We start from the raw sequence: 17,011 nt of genomic DNA on the forward strand, positions 1-17,011 counted from the left end.
ACTATCTGCAGAAATACTACAAAGTTTATGAATGTTAAAATGATGTTGGATATAAAAATAAGATGGCATTAGTGATACAGTGTTAAAAATAAGCAAAAATGTAATAGAAAAAGGGTGAAAGGTAAAAGTTATATTATGTCAAAAGCAAATAATATGTTAAGGGTGTTTAAATATAAGGAGGAAAGATCGGAGACATAATAGAAGGGATCTTAATAATTTGAAATGAGGCTTGAAAGAGGGTAAGGATTTGCTGTACCTGATTGGATAAAGAGGAAAACAAAAAAGGGAGGCGCGAGGAAGTCAAGAAAGAAGGTTAATTAAGTATGAATTTAAAAGTTGGTGTTTTTATTTTTTGTTAATCTGATTGGTGTAATTTTTTCCTGTACTTTTTTTGTTTTTTATCTCTTCTTTTTTAAAGTGTATTGTTGACTATGTTTGTTTTTCTTTATGATTGTTGTTGTTATATGTCTTCTTTTTTCTGAAAGCTTAATAAACATTTATATAAAGAAAAAATGAAAGGGGGTTGGGCTGGATGACCTTTGGGGGTCCCGGCCAACCCTGCCGTTCCGTGAGCTTGTGCGCATTTGCTCTGCCGCTGCGCTGCCAGAGCCCTCCTGCCCTTTCCCCTCTCTGTGCGTCCTTGCGAAGTCACGCAACGCGTTTGGCTACACACCACCTTTTGAAATCCTGGAGCGAATGCGCTCTCTCTCTCTCTCCAGCCCTGAATACAGACAAAATGAGGACCAGAGCTGGAAAGAGTGTGCGCCTCTCCCCGTCTCCTTTGTTCCTTCCCCCATTGGCTGAATGTCCTACTGTTTTCGCCCTCATCTGCATTCTTTTCATCGTCTGCGAAAGAACTGGAGCAAAGCGCAGCCGCTTGGAATGTCCCTTTGGAGAGCTTTTGCGCCCTCCTCCTCCTCCCTGTGGTTGATCCGGGATCCCGGAGAGTGGTGAGTGGCTGCAGAAACCTCCTCCTCAAACCCACACCTCCCTGACCCCTCCCCTGCCACCGAGCCCTTATACAGCACCCTCGACGCGAGCAGGCAGCTCCTAGCGCCGTTCCTCTGACCCGGAGAGAAGCCCTTTCTGCTCACCTGCCCGCCGGGACCGCAAAGCGCACCATCACCAAGGATGAAGGCTTCCTTCGCCGCGCTGCTGGCAGTTCTGCTCTGCGTGGAGAGAGGTAAGACTTCTTTCTCCTTTTGTAGGTTCGCCTAGCTCAGTACGGTCTGCACTGGCTGGCAGCAGCAGCCCAGGGCCTCAGGTGGGGGCCGCACAAGACCCACACCGCATCTGGAAGAGCTCAGCCGTTTTAGAGTGGCGGCAACTTTGGAACTCCCTGCCTATAGATACCAGGCAGCTGTCTCCCCTGTTTTCTTTCCGCCTATATTCTTTTCATCGCCTGCCAAAGACATTCTTTTTGAGACAAGCCACGCCAGAAGATGTTTAGGAAGCTGGTATGAGTTTTAATTTGTTTTCGTCTGATGCAGTTTTAACTCTCGGCATGTTTGGAATCACGGCTGTAATTTTTTTCCCTGGGATGGTTTAATTGCTTTGCCTATTTATTTTTTTCCTGAACCACCTTGAGGCTTTTCCCTACAGTCAAGCGGTGTGCAAGTTTTATGAAATAAATAAATAACCCGGAGATGCCAGAAACTGAACTTGAGACCTTCTGCATGCAAAGCAGATACACTCTGGCACTTTGTCCACTAAACAGACAAGATTCTAGTCCTCATGGGATTCATTTACAGTCCATCTGACTGTGTTGCTCCATCCACTCTGAGCAGCTTCCAGTTAATTAATAATAATAATAATAATAAATTTTATTTATATCCCGCCCTCCCCAGCTGAAGCCGGGCTCAGGGCGGCTAATAACACTAAAGTAGTACAACATTATAAAAATTAATTAAAATCAAAATTGATGGCAACCATAAACTAAAGTTTTGTAAAGATTGCCCAAGGAGGGAGTCAGGCTGCGCCCTGACCAAAGGCCTGGTGGAACAGCTCTGTCTTGCAGGCCCTGCGGAAAGATGTCAAGTCCTGCAGGGCCCTTGTCTCTTGTGACAGAGCGTTCCACCAGGTTGGAGCCGCAGCCGAAAAAGCCCTGGCTCTAGTTGAGGCCAGCCTAACCTCTCTGTGGCCTGGGACCTTCAAGATGTTTTTATTTGAAGACTGTAAGTTCCTCTGTGGGGCATACCAGGAGAGGCGGTCCCGTAGGTATGAGGGTCCTAGGCCGTATAGGGCTTTGAAGGTTAAAACCAGCACCTTAAATCTGATCCTGTACTCCACCGGGAGCCAGTGCAGCTGGTATAGCACCGGGTGAATGTGATCTCGCAGCGAAGACCCCGTAAGGGCTGGTAGCTATAGACTCATAGACGAAGAACTGTAGAGTTGGAAAGGGACCACAAGGATTATCTAGTCCAACCCCCTGCAATGCAGGAATCTTTTGGCCCAATGTGAGACTCGAACCCACAACCCTGAGGAGTATGCTCTCTACCTACTGAGCTGATATGTAGGACTATGTAGGAAGCTACCTTATGCCAAGTCATACCATTACGCCCAGCGTGTTCTCAACTGACGAGCAGCGCCAATTGAACCAGGGACCATCTGCATGGGGTTGGACTAGATGATCCCCAGGTGTCCCTTCCAACAATTCTGTGATTCCATTCAGAGCAAAAGGGTATGGCCCTTCCCAGATAGGAGCTCGGGAAGCTGCCTTGCACTGAGCCTGGGAACCTTTGTCCCTCTAGCTCCGTATGGGAGCCTCTCACTTGGATTTCATCTCAAGCCCCACCTAGAGGTCTCCAACCAGGGATCTTATACAGCTGTTTAGCCATTGCCCTTCCCTTCATCATTTTCCTGGCCACGTCTAGATGAAAACTGGTGGAGAGGCTGCCGTTTCGTTTTGTGTTGCTTATTCGTTACTATGATCTCATTCGTTAAATTTATGTGCTCGAAGATCACGGATGCGTTTATATCTCACTGTTTTCACTGAAATCATAGAATCATTAAGGGAACCCTCCTGCAATTCAGGAACAGGCTGTCCCATGCGGGGAATCGAACCTGCAACCTTGGCGTTATCAGTACCACGCTCTAGCCAACTGAGCTATCCAGGCTGATATTAATTTCTCCAGGGAGCTTGAGGTGGTGTTCATGGTTCTCTGCCACCTGCCGCTCCTCATTTAATCACCACAACAACCTTGTGGGGTAGGGTTCAGGACACAACACCCCTGTGCCCCCTTCACTCTAAAAAGCAGCTCTGATAGCACCCCACAGAGGTCCACACACCCCTTCTTCACCCCTCCCGCCTCCTTGAAAGTCTCTCTCTCAGGCTCTTGAATGCCCACAACGCCTCCTGATTGTCCAGATAAGAGAGGGGGCGTGTGTCGAAACCCGAAGGATGAACCAGAGGGAAAATTGGCATGCATTTTGCCCCTGGCCCTGCCCAACGCCAGCATGCAGCCTTCAAAAGGTTTTCCAGAGGCAAATGTGGGCTCTGGGTTGCAAAACGGGCCCCAGCCCTGTCATTGGGAACAGGATAAGCTCAAACAAAAGGGGTCAGCTATGGCTGCGGCTGCTCAAGCCTCTGAAGGACAATAAAGCCACACCCTGGATTGTCCTTTGTTGTCCGAGGAAGAGGAGAGATGACTAAGAGGCGCCTGTTTTCAGTTAGGAGTTATGAGGTCAGCTGAGACACCAGCAGCGATGGGGAGGGGGGTTTTCGCTGCCATTATGCCGGCAGTATTTTTCCTGGCTTGCAATGAGCTCATCGCTTGTGGCTTCAGGGCTTGGCAAGGATGGTTGGCTTGGCTTCGCTGGGTAGGGGGTGCAGGGAGAGTGCAAAGTCCTCAACTGAGCGCACAGAAACATCATTCCCTTCCTTTTCCATGTACTTTTCGGGACCACAGATCCTCCGCTAAACAGCTCGCGGCGAAAGAATCTCAGCCAAGCCGCATAACATAGATTGCACATTTTAAAAATATTCATAAAATCTATCTGCAGCTTGATCGTAGGAAAAAGCCTCAGATAGACCTCTATGAAGTTATCACTAAAAAAAAATCAGCAACCATAATTTAAAGCATAGAGGAAGTTTAAACCGCAATGGAATAGATTGAAACAAATTAAAACGGAGTGCAAACTTTCTAAACATCTCGGTAGGCTGGTCTCAGTGCAAATGTCTTCAGCCGAAAAGAAAACACTGGAGTCAGCCTGATATCAAGAGGCAGGGGGTTCCAAAGTTGCCACACTGAGTTCAGGTGGGGCAATGCGTGAAATTGATTCCAGCTTGTTTAATAAGCCTAAGGCCTGGTTGAAGAGGAATATTTTCGCCTGGCGTCTAAACATATGCAAGGAAGGCACCAGGTGGGCTTCCACGGGGAGATCATTCCACAAATGAGGAGTCACCACAGAAAAGACCAGTACTCTTTTTGCCACCCTCTTCTGAAGGAGGCACACGAAGAAGGGTCTTGGAGGATGATCTTAGGGTTTGGGTAGTGTAATGGTTCTAGGGGTTGCTCGTGCGTAAGTTGTCGCCACACCTGGCGGGGTTACCTGGGTGAACCCTTTCTGTCCGGACAGTCACCCATCCGTGGCTGTCTCAATCGCTGGCAGAATCCGTCAGTGGACGTTTCTTGAACTTCTTCCAGCAAAGAAGTTCTTTGACGCCCAGTCTCCTCCTACTCTCCCTGCGCGGAAGTCTTCTGCGCAAGGAGGGTGTGGGCAGCGGAGGACCCGTGCTCTCCCCGCTGGTCTCCGGCGAGGAGTCATGGAGCCCCCTCGCCGATTCCCCCATCTGCCCCCCTTCTCCACTGGTGCTACGCTGATTTCCTTCCCCAGCAGATGGGCTGCCTCTCTCCCTGCTGGGACCCTCTCTGGCATCGCTCTGGAGCCTTTCCTCCGCCTCTGGCTCCGATGGCAGTTCCCTGACAGGTAGGTTCATATGGAAAGAGGCAGTCCTTGAGGGATTGCCGTCCTGAGCCATTTAAGGCTTTATAGGTCAAAATGAGCACTTTGAATTGGGCCTAGAAACTAATGGGCAGCCAGTGCAGCCAGACCAGGATCGGTATTATATGTCCAAACCATCTTTCTTCTGTGAGCAACCTGGCTGCCAAATTCTGCCCCAGTTGAACCGTCTTCAGAGGCAGCCCCATGTATAACACATTGCAGTAATCCAACCTGCAGGTTACCAGAGCATAGATGACAGGAATTAGGCTGTCTCTGTCCAGATAGGGATGTGGGTGGCGCTGTGGTCTAAACCACTGAGCCTCTTGGGCTTGCTGATCGGAAGGTCGGTGGTTCGAATCCCCACGACGGGGTGAGCTCCCATTGCTCTGTCCCAGCTCCTGCCAACCTAGCAGTTCGAAAGCATGCTGGTGCAAGTAGATAAATAGGTACCACTGTGGCGGGAAATTAAACGGCGTTTCCATGTGCTCTGGCACCTGTCATTGTCCTCTGTGCGCCAGTAGCGGTTTAGTCATGCTGGCCACACAACCCGGAAAACTGTCTGCAGACACGAAGTGCAAGTAGATAAATAGGTACCGCTCCAGCAGGAAGGTAAACGGCGTTTCTGTGCGCTGCTCTGGTTCGCCAGAAGCTGCTTAGTCCTGCTGGCCACATGACCCGGAAGCTGTACGCCAGCTCCCTCGGCCAATAAAGCAAGATGAGCGCTGCAACCCCAGAGTCGGCCACGACTGGACCTAATGGTCAGGGGTCCCTTTACCTTTACCCATCTGACTGGGTTTCCCCAGCCACTCTGGGCAGCTTCCAACCTATACGAAAACATAGTAAAACATCAAACATTAAAAACTTCCCCGTACAGGGCTGTCTTCAGGTGTCTTCTAAAGCTTGTATAGTTACTTCTCTCCTTGGCATCTGATGGGAGGGTGTTCCACAAGGTGGGTGCCGCTATCGAGAATGCCCTCCCTGCTTGAGAGTTTCAGGTGGCATATGCTATGCCCCACATGCCCTTCAACTCCTCCTTGCTGCTTCTTATCACCAAACCTCTCTCTATCTCTCTCTCCCACTCTGTTCTCATGCACACCAGTTGTTGTTGTTTTGACATCTCTCCAGCACTAAGCTCCAAACAGGTGCTCATTAAGTCCCGCAATCGCCGTCTGAGGTGTGCTTCTTGCAAAAACATCTGCCCACAGAACTCTCCTGCCCGGAGCAGGCTTGCTGATTGAGCAAAGACATCGCTCTTGTTTTGGCTGCCTTCGACGAACGACGTTGGGGAAATAGTTGGTTCGGGAGCCGGTCTAGGAAAGTGAGGCCTACCCAAGGGGGACCCTGCTAACAGCAGTGTTGTATGGCTTCACACTTCCTTGGGAGGTCAGAGGAGATTTCTTAGTTTATAGGGTACTTTTCTCCTGGGGAAAGCAGTGTTCGATACTGGCCAGGTGCGTTGGCCAGATAAAGCAGTTTGTCCCTTACCTTTCCCGCCCCAATCTGGCCACAGTGATTCATGCGACGGTCAACTCCAGGCTTGACTACTGTAATTCGCTCTGTGTGGGGCTGCCCTCGAAACAGTCCCACAAACTCCAGCGAGTGCAAAGCTGCATACACAAATATCCACATTAGGAGAAATTTGCACTTAAAATGCTGATGAATTTTCATGAAGGCTTTAAAGAAAAACAGTCTAATAGTTTTCTGATGTGAACTCCTGAAAGCCTGAATTTGCATCTATCCATATGAATGAGCATATTTGGGTCAAGGGCCTGTTTAAGTACCTTGCAAAACCCCTCGTATGTAGCAAGGCTGGCACAGCGCCGTGGCAAGTCAGGGCAAACTGGATGGGCCAGAGATGTTCCCATGGTCTGATGGAAACTGAAGCAGCTTCTTGTGCTAATGTGCTTCGGAGGAAGAGCAGCTCCCTAGACAAACAGGGCTTGGAAGCGCTGGATAGTTTTCACTGTCCTTTGATAAAAACAAAACAAAACAAAACAAAACAAAACAGGACTGATGTGAGAGCAGAGAGCGAGTTAAACTGTGGAACTCACTGCCACAGGAAGCAGTCATGGCCGCCGATTTGGATGGCTTTGGACAAATCCATGGATGGGGAGAGGGCTACTGATGGCTCCTAGCCAGGATGCCTATGCCCTGCCAGTTGGAGGCAGCGATGCTTCTGAACAGGGCCTGATTGAGGTTTGATGAGGCCCTCAGCTACTGAAGGTAATGGGGCCCTTTAGATGTCCAGCTGTCCTTTGTCAACAACAAATTGTCACTGTTTTTGTGTTGAATATATGCTATATGGGAATTTATGGACTTAAGGTAAAGGGACCCCGACCGTTAGGTCCAGTTGCAGATGACTCTGGGGTTGTGGCGCTCATCTCGCTTTACTGGCCAAGGGAGCTGGCGTACAACTTCCGGGTCATGTGGCCAGCATGACTAAGCCACTTTTGGTGAGCCAGAGCAAGGCATGGAAACACCTTTTACCTTCCCGCCGGAGTGGTACCTATTTATCTACTTGCACTTTGACATGCTTTTGAACTGCTAGGTGGGCAGGAGCTGGGACTGAGCAACGGGAGTTCACCCGTCGCAGGGATTTGAACCACTGACCTTCCGATCAGCAAGCCCTAGGCTCAGTGGTTTAGACTACAGCACCACCCGCTTCCCTCATTTATGGACTTAATAGGTATCTAAAGCCATTTGCACATGTTGGCATGCAACCAGTCCGTGCAGTATGTAGGCACCCTATATATAAAGGTAAAGGGACCCCTGACAATTAAGTCCAGTCGCGAATGACTCTGGGGTTGCGGCGCTCATCTCGCTGAGGGGGCGGCCGTTTGTCCGCTTCTGCAGACAGTTTTTCCAGGTCATGTGGCCAGCATGACTAAGCCGCTTCTGGCGAACCAGAGCAGCGCACGGAAACGCTGTTTACCTTCCCGCCGGAGCGGTACCTATTTATCTACTTGCACTTTGACGTGCTTTCAAACTGCTAGGTGGGCAGGAGCAGGGACCGAGCGACGGGAGCTCACCCCGTCATGGGGATTCGAACCGCCGACCTTCTGATCTGCAAGCCCAAGCAGCACAGTTGTTTAATCCACAGCGCCACCCGCGTCCCATCAAGGCAGCGGCCGCCCCTCTGCTACCGCCATCGCTGCAGCATCAACGTCCCGAACATGTATTGTTTGTTTATTTAAAGTGTCCCCGGATTCATTGGAAAAAATCTGGTACCCCTAGACTAGGTGGTCCATTGGTCTGATCCTGCAGCTGCTTCTCATGTTATTATAACTCTCAAAAACGACAAGGAGGCATAGGTATTCTTACCAAGCACAAACCAAAGGACAGTGTTTTCTTTCCCTCCCTGAGCTTTCGGAAACAAATGGTGCTCCTTTGCTTCATGCAGAGTTACAGCAAATCTAATCTAATCCCCTGTGAGAATTTGTCAGTGTGGCATGTAAACTTCTGAGCTACACAAGACCATTCTTCAGAGAGCATGGCACCCGACCTCTTTTAACTTGTTGAAACATTCAGCCTTGGGAAGGATGGTGTGTGGTTTGAAAGTTCACGCACCACATTTCAAAACCTGGTTTGTCTTAATTAATAGATTTGTTTCGCATCCCTGTGGGTTTTGTCCTAATCACGTTGATGACTTGCAGTTGCAGAATGACCATCAGAGCTCAAACAACTTGTACCGTGGTTGCATATTGCATCACATGCTCTCGACTGCCATGCTTTTCTCTTTTTTAAAGAATATATTTTTATTGAGCAATTTAAGAAACAAATTATCAATCAATATAACCATTTACATTTTCCCCCTCTCCCCCCACCCCAAGAACTTCCCTCAGCTCCCCTCTCTGGTTTCTTTGCACACACTGTGCTCTGCATATTATAAAATTGTACATATCATTGCCTTATCTATCATGTTTTTAACTAAAAATTTGTGGATGTTTATTCAAAACCTGCCAAGGAGTCCAAATCATTTTGTTGTCTGCCATGCTTTTCAACGAGGGACATTCTGTGTGAATTGCCCTGTGAAGAGCCCTCAAGTGAAATAGACGGGGCATTGTTAGAGGGGAAAAGAATGAGCTAAATTAAATTTAACTAACTAAATGAACTACTTGACTCTTACCTTACCAGGAAGTCCTAATAACTATATTTCCTCCAGAAAGAATATCGTCCTTAAAGAAAAATTGAATGAGAGTTGGAAGGGACACCCCAGGTCATCTAGTCCACCCCCCTGAAATGCAGGAAACTCTGCTAAAACATCCCTGACAGGTGGCCAGCTGACCTCTGCTTAGAAACCTCCAAGGAAGGAGGGGCCATACCTCCCGAGGGAGTCAAACGGCTGCCAAACAGCTCTTACTCATCAAAGAATTTTTTTTATTGAGGTTGATACAGCGAATGGCAAAGATTATTTTTTTTAGTATTATTATAATTTTTTATTGTTAAAATAATTCAACATTAATACACATACAAACATACAAACATACATTTCATACAACATACCCACATACCTACAACATACCTACACTCAATCCCACAGATGGCAAAGATTTAACTGGGTGATTTGATTTAAAGATTGAAGATTAAATGGTGGTGTTATTATTTATTACCTGCCCTTCACTCCAAGGTCTCAGGGTGGGCTACAGCATTAAAAACAATATTAAAAACAGTTTTAATGTATTAGTTCCTTCAATCTCTTGTAGTTTACATTTCACACACACACACACACACACACACACACACAGTGGAACCTCTACTCATGACCACAATCCGTTCCGGAGGTCTGTCCTTATGGCAAATGTATATACTGCGTGTGTGTGTATATAACTATATACCGTATTTTTTGCACCATAACACTCACTTTTTTCCTCCTAGAAAGTAAGGGGAAATGTCTGTGCGTGTTATGGAGCGAATGCCTACGGATGGCGGGGGGATCTGCTGCAGTCGTGAGCAGAGGATCCATGGTTCCCCTTCCTTCCCTCCTCCGTGGCTCGCTTTGAAACAGCAAAGCGGGAGAAGAGCCGCTGAGTGGGGAGGAGAGAGGGACAGAGAGCCTGCTTGCTTTAAAGGAGCAAAGCAGGAGAGGAGAGGAGCCTTCTCCCCTTATATCCCTCTTCTGCATTATTAACAGCATCCTTCTCCACCCACCCCACACATGCTCCTTGTGCCTTGAGTGCTTTTCCTTCCCTCCCCACTTAAAACGTGGTTACAAAGCACAGATCCACATGGATCCTCAGGATTTTTGCATTGGGCTACCCCAAACTCACCGTCAGATCACATGTCTGTGGCCACAGCATGAACCACAAAAATCATACATCCACTGTTTCGTTTAGAATATTTTTTTTCTTGTTTTCCTCCTCTAAAAACTATGTGCGTGTTATGGTCGGGTGCGTGTTATAGAGCGAAAAATACGGTATATATTAAAAAGTTTATATAGTATACAGTGGACGCTCAGGTTGCGAATGCAAGCCGTGTGTGCGAAGACGTGGGTTGCGATTCAGAGCTTCTGAGCATGCACGACCGCCAAAACCCGGAAGTAACCCGTTCTGGTACTTCCGGGTTTTGGCAGTACGCAACCCGAAAAAACTCAATCTGAAGAGTCTGTAACCCGAGGTATGACTGTATACATTTGCCATAAGGAATATATTTTACATTAAAAATGTACCAAAAATAATAAGTGTGTGTGTGTGTGTGTGTGTGTGTGTGTATAAACACTTTTATTATTTTTTGGTACATTTCAATGTAAAATATGTTTTGGCTGGTGTTTTTTTTAAAAAATTAAAATGTTGTATTAGTATATGTATTATTTCTGTGGTTGATGTGAGCAGGATCCTTGAAACGACAACAATGAACAAACAGTGATCAACGTACTGGGAATCAGGGAAGCGTTTTCTCTCAACCAGATTGGCTAGTAGGCTTGGCAGCGTGTCAGGTTATTTCAGAGAGGATGCCAGACCCAAGCGGTTTCGTAATAGTTGAGGAGCATTATTGCCAAATTACATTCTAGAACAGCAAGTGTGATTCACTGTCTAGGTTGGACACACTGCCACCTGCAGTTGGAATAGCAGTATTACAGCTAACTCTACACACAGCCTGAGGATTGGCTCTGTTCCTTGAGCCATCTGAAAGTAGTTGATTTGAGGGCGACTTACTGTCAACCTTCTCTTTGCATGTAGTATCATGCATCATATGTTTTGCTGGGGTGGTGGAGAGAGAGAGATGGACTGTGATTAAATAAGGTTCTACTTAAGGGTCCATCGTTCAGTTACAAATCCTCCATTATTTCCTCGATGAAAATAGGGATGTCCTATTTAATAATAATAATAATAATAATAATAATAATAATAATACTGTGTCCATCTGTCTTGGGTGGGGTGTGGCTTCCAACATATCTATAACATTAAGCATTTTGTGCAACATGGGTGGCGCTGTGGGTTAAACCACAGAGCCTAGGGCTTGCCAATCAGAAGGTCGGTGGTTTGAATCCCCGTGACAGGGTGAGCTCGCATTGCTCGGTCCCAGCTCCTGCCAACCTAGCAGTTCGAAAGCACATCAAAGTGCAAGTAGATAACTAGGTACCACTCTGGTGGGAAGGTAAATGGCGTTTCCGTGCGCTGCTCTGGTTCGCCAGAAGCAGCTTAGTCATGCTGGCCACATGACCTGGAAGCTGTATGCCGGCTCCCTCGGCCAGTAAAGTGAGATGAGCGCCGCAACCCCAGAGTCGGTCACGACTGGACCTAACGGTCAGGGGTCCCTTTACCTTTTAAGCATTTTAAAACTTCCTTATACAGTGGTGCCTCGCAAGACGAAAAGAATCCGTTCCGCGATTCTCTTCGTCTAGCGGTTTTTTCGTCTTGCGAAGCAAGCCCATTGACAGCTTAGCGGATTAGCGCTATTAGCGGTTTAGCGGCTTTTAGCGATCAGCTGTTAAGCGGCTTATCAGCGGAACAGCTGATAAGCGGCTTAGCGGCTTAGGAAAGGGGGGGGAGTGGGGAAAAACCCGCGGGAACTCGCAAGATTTTTTTCGTCTTGCGAAGCAACCCCATAGAGAAATTCGTTTAGCAAAGTGCCTCCAAAACGGAAAACCCTTTCTAGCGGGTTTTCCGTCTTGCGAGGCGTTCGTCTTGCGGGGCACCACTGTACAGGGTTGCCTTTAGGCGTCTTCTAAAAGTTGTATAGTTACTTATCTCCTTGGCTCTGAGGTCACATAGCCTCCAACATTTCTCCAATGAAAATAGAGGCGTCCCCTCCAACATTTTTCAGGTGAAAACAGAGACGTCCTACCATACCCTCCAATGTTTCTCCGATGAAAATAGGGGAAATGTGGGACATTCCAGGATCAAATCAGAAACCGGGGCGGCTTCTGTAAATCCAGGACTGTCCCTGGAAAATAGGGTCTGCAGTTACAGCTTGCTGGTATAATAAAGGACACCTCAAGGTTTATACAACACTTTCTGAGCGTTCGAAGCACAGGGCACGCATAATGACAGTAATCATTCCATACCAGAACCTTGTAACTTAGGACAGTATAATTATCCTCACATTTATGCATAGGCATGCATAGGAGTGCACATCAAGCAGTATTTATATGTCCCAATTTAGCAATGACGAAGTGTTAAAAGGTTTTGGGATTTGTAGGCATCGCATGCGGGCAATGCCCAACCACCAGCGCTATGAAGTCATGAGGACTAGTATGTTTCAAAGGAAAGAAGGAAAGCAAGCAAGCCGAAAATGGACCTCAGTTTCAATAAGCCTGAGAATTTTGTGAGCATTTGGTTGCACCATCCCCATCTCAATTTAGCTCCTATAAGGGATGAGTAAGACAGGAGTGCCTGGCGTGCTCTGGTCCATGGGGTCACGAGTCGGACACGACTAAACAACAACAAAGGGATGAATTCATTGGGAAGTAGTTTTTATTAGAATTTTCCCAGTGTGTTTCCCTCTATATATGTTTCCCTCTATATATGTTAAAGCTATGGTTTTCCCAGTAGTGATGTATGGAAGTGAGAGCTGGACCATAAAGAAGGCTGATCGCTGAAGAATGGATGCTTTTGAATTCTGGTGCTGGAGGAGACTCTTGAGAGTCCCATGGACTGCAAGAAGATCAAACCTCTCCATTCTGAAGGTAATCAGCCCTGAGTGCTCCCTGGAAGGACAGATCCTGAAGCTGAGACTCCAATACTTTGGCCACCTCATGAGAAGAGAAGACTCCCTGGAAAAGACCCCGATGTTGGGAAAGATGGAGGGCACAAGGAGAAGGGGACGACAGAGGACGAGATGGCGGGACAGTGTTCTCAAAACTACCAGCATGAGTTTGACCAAACTGCGGGAGGCAGTGGAAGACAGGAGTGCCTGGCGTGCTCTGGTCCATGGGGTCATGAAGAGTCGGACACGACTAAACGACTAAACAACAACAACAACAACGCCTTAGCTTGCTTGCCTGTGTCTCCCCTTATTTTCTTCCTTACAATCAACATTGAGAAGAGCTTTTGACAGCAAGAGCTGCTAGACTGCAGAATGAACGACCTTGGAAGATGGTAGACTCTCCTTCCTTGTTGGTTTTTAAGCAGAGGTTGGGTGGCCATCTCTGCCAAGCTAAGCAGTTGGCTCCTTACCTCTCTCGCCCTGAACTAGCCACTGTGATCCACACGACGGTCACCTCCAGACTGGATTATTGTAACTCACTCTACGTGGGGCTGCTCTTGAGACTGACCCAGAAACTCCAGCGGGTGCAGATTGCCGCGGCGAGACTCCTTACTGGATCCTCGCTGCGGGATCACATTCATCCAGTGCTCTACCAGCTGCACTGGCTCCTGGTGGAGTACAGGATCAGGTTCAAGGTGCTGGTTTTGACCTTTAAAGCCCTATACGGCCTAGGACCCTTGTACCTACGGGACCACCTCTCCTGGTATGTCCCACGGAGGACCTTCTTCAAACAAAAACATCTTGGAGGTCCCAGGCCACAGGGAGGTTAGGCTGGCCTCAACCAGAGCCAGGGCTTTTTTGGCCATGGCCCCGATCTGGTGGAACGCTCTGTCCCAAGAGACTAGGGCCCTGCGGGACTTGACATCTTTCCGCAGGGTCTGCAAGACAGAGCTGTTCCACCAGGCCTTTGGCCAAGGCACAGCCTGACCCCCTCCTTCGGTAATCCTCATGGAACTCTAGCCCAATTGTTGCCATTAATTTGATTCTGAATTGATTTTAGAATGAATTGATTTTAGAATGTATTTCAATTAATAGATGGTGATTTTATGTAAACTGTGTTACTTTTACTGTTGTTAGCCGCTCTGAGCCCGGCTTTGGCCTGGGAGGGCAGAATATAAATAAATTATTGTTGTTGTTGTTGTTGTTGTTGTTGTTGTTGTTGTTGTTGTTGTTATTATTATTATTATTATTATTATTATTATTATTATTTATTATCTTTAGCTGAGATTCCTGTGTTTTCAGGGGGCTGGACTAGATGACCCTCAGTGGCCCCTTCCAACTCCAAGCTTCTATGATTCCTGCCCCTGCTTTGCGGTCTGTACCTAAGGAGTGTGTTTTGTGTTCCATTCACAGTGGCATCGCTGACCTGCTTCCACTGTGAGAACGAGGAAAACAATTGGAACTGCCTGAAGCCAAAGACCTGTGGTGACTCGGACAAGTACTGCGTCACCAAGTATTTCGGTGGAGGCGTCGGTGAGTGCCGCGTAGCTTCGTCAACTTCTTCCATTCTTGCCTTTTCTCTAAACTGAAATGTCCCAAAGGCGGCAAACTCTTGATTACTTTTACCTGGCCTATCTGAGTGAGTTGCCTAGGGCACAGACCTCAGAGGGGTGCAGTACTGGCCAGTTTTATGCAGATTCGATTTTGTTCTCTCTTGCAAATTCCTGATATATTTTACTTTCATTTTGAAGAATTTTATCATTTCTATGAGTTTTTGGAAATTGAAAATTGGAGCCGCCCAGAGTGGCTGGGGACATCAAGCCAGATGGGTGGGGTATGATGATGATGATGAAGAAGAAGAAGAAGAAGAAGTTTGTGTGTGTGTGTGTGTGTGTGTGTGTGTGTGCGCGTGAGCAAGCAAGCAATCTTCAATCTTTAAATTAAATCATCCGGTTAAATCTTTGCCATTTGCTATATAAACCTCAATAAAAAATTCTTTGAGGAGTAAGAGCTGTTTGACAGCCGTTTGACTCCCTCAAGAGGTGAGGCCCCTCCTTCCTTAGAGGTGTGTGTGTGCGTGCAAGCAATTAACCTTGTTTAGGGCATAAAATAGCACATCTGTGCATTACAGGGTGGTATCAGCAGGCTCCCTTGTCCTTAAAGTAAGATGAGCGCCGCAACCCCAGAGTCGTCTGCCAGTCAGGGGTCCTTTTACCTTTAGTAATATTGGCTGTGCTCCTCTGAATTCCGGCTGCTGGGAACTACAGGAGGGGAGAGAGCTCTTGTGTTCGAATCCTGCTTGCCGTTTTCCCATGGGGGCATCTGGGTAGCCACTGTGAGAATAGGAGTCTGGACTAGATTGGCCACTGGCCTGATCCAGTAGACTCTCCTTATACTTTTCTGTGACACTCAGGGAAATAAACTGCTGGGTAATAATAATAATAATAATAATAATAATAATTTTTTATTATTTATAACCCACCCATCTGGCTGAGTTTCCCCAGCCTCTCTGGGCGGCTCCCAATCGAGTATTAAAAACAATACAGCATTAAATATTAAAAACTTCCCTGAACAGGGCTGCCTTCAGATGTCTTTTGAAGATAAGATAGCTGCCTATTTCCTTCACATCTGAAGGGAGGGCGTTCCACAGGGCAGGTGCCACTACCAAGAAGGCCCTCTGCCTGGTTCCCTGTAACTTTACTTCTCACAGTGAGGGAACCGCCAGAAGGCCCTTGGAGCTGGATCTCAGTGTCCGGGCTGAACGATGGAGGTGGCTCCTTCAGGTATACAGGACCGAGGTCATTTAGGATGAATCCTGCCACACTATAAAGGAGTTTTTTAATATTCTGACTGTTTGAACTGTCTCCTTGGGCTATCTTTTATATATATATAAAAATAACTGGACCTATTTCTTTCCTTCCTTCCAGGTGACAACAAGAAGCAGTCCATCAGCAAATACTGCTCTCCCATGTGCCCCCAAGGAGGGATCGACCTTGGTGTCATGGCCTTTTCCATCAAATGCTGTGAATCCGAGCTGTGCAACTTAAGCGGGGCTGTCGGCGTGAAAAGCAGCTCCCTGATCTTGGTTGCAGGCACCTTGGCCAGTCTGCTGTACATCTTTGGAGCCAGGTTGTAGATGCAGAAGGCGGGAAGGACTTCTCCTCCAGGGAGAAACCCAACCTTTCCCCCCACGTGCAAAACTGTGCTTTATAATGCATGCCTGTTAACTTCATTCTCTGCCCAGAGCCGTCTTTCCCATTGGTGTTAGTGGTGCGTTGTGCCAGGGCGCTGGCCTCTCAAGGGCGCCCTTGAGAGTCGGGGAGCTGCATGGCTTTGCCGGCAGACTCCCTCCCACAGCTGCCAATGTTTCCCTTTTAAAAATGGGAAATCCCCTTATTCCGAATAGGATTCCTCGCAAGAAAAGGGAAAAGTTGACAGCTATGGCCTCCCCTGCATGCCCGCCAGCTGCGCCCCACCAACTATATGGCGGGCAGGCGGGCAGCTTCCCTCCCAAGCCTCTGCATCTGCTGAAGACGGCCCTGATCCTGGTCGTTGTCCTCCTCCTGCTTCCTGGCAAAGGTGGCACGTAGCCTTCTCAGGTGCACTGACGCCGGAGAGTATGTCTGCCAGCACGTTTTCCTGCATCCACCATGCCGGGGATCGGGGCAGTGGGGGACGCAGAGGACATTTTCCACCACCCCCTCCCTTGTTTTGCAGTTGCAAGGGCGCCAGCGCCGAAGGGATCTTTGCACCACGGCACCGGATAGGCACCGAATATGCTTAAGACGGCCCTGTCTCTGTCCACACCGACTTGGAGCACTTTCTGAATCAAGGAGCATTCATTCCACTGGCGCCACATCTGCAGCCCGTGGACATAATGGACAGGGCAGGGATTACTCATGAGTAAGCCCCCTCTGGTCTC

General features: G+C 47.9%; 1 protein-coding gene across 1 annotated transcript; it reads left to right on the forward strand.

Moving 5' to 3' along the window:
* Nucleotides 1–868: 868 nt before the first annotated feature.
* Nucleotides 869–16,319, forward strand: LOC309349019 (lymphocyte antigen 6E-like). Its single transcript, XM_081874876.1, has 3 exons — nt 869–1,183; nt 14,503–14,622; nt 16,017–16,319. Exons 1-3 carry the CDS (start codon nt 1,132–1,134, stop codon nt 16,223–16,225), a joined length of 381 nt encoding a protein of 126 aa, XP_081731002.1. The 5' UTR covers nt 869–1,131; the 3' UTR covers nt 16,226–16,319.
* Nucleotides 16,320–17,011: the final 692 nt, after the last annotated feature.

This window comes from Podarcis erhardii, assembly GCF_964252035.2.
Source record: "Podarcis erhardii genome assembly, chromosome: 8".
Classification (NCBI taxonomy): domain Eukaryota; kingdom Metazoa; phylum Chordata; class Lepidosauria; order Squamata; family Lacertidae; genus Podarcis; species Podarcis erhardii.

Bases quoted from the DNA above. Each gene is read 5' to 3' on its own strand.
- LOC309349019 (XM_081874876.1), top strand. From the start codon at position 1,132: ATGAAGGCTTCCTTCGCCGCGCTGCTGGCAGTTCTGCTCTGCGTGGAG. The intron at 1,184-14,502 runs GTAAGACTTCTT...TTCCATTCACAG, and splicing joins TCTGCTCTGCGTGGAGAGAG to TGGCATCGCTGACCTGCTTC. The intron at 14,623-16,016 runs GTGAGTGCCGCG...CCTTCCTTCCAG, and splicing joins GTATTTCGGTGGAGGCGTCG to GTGACAACAAGAAGCAGTCC.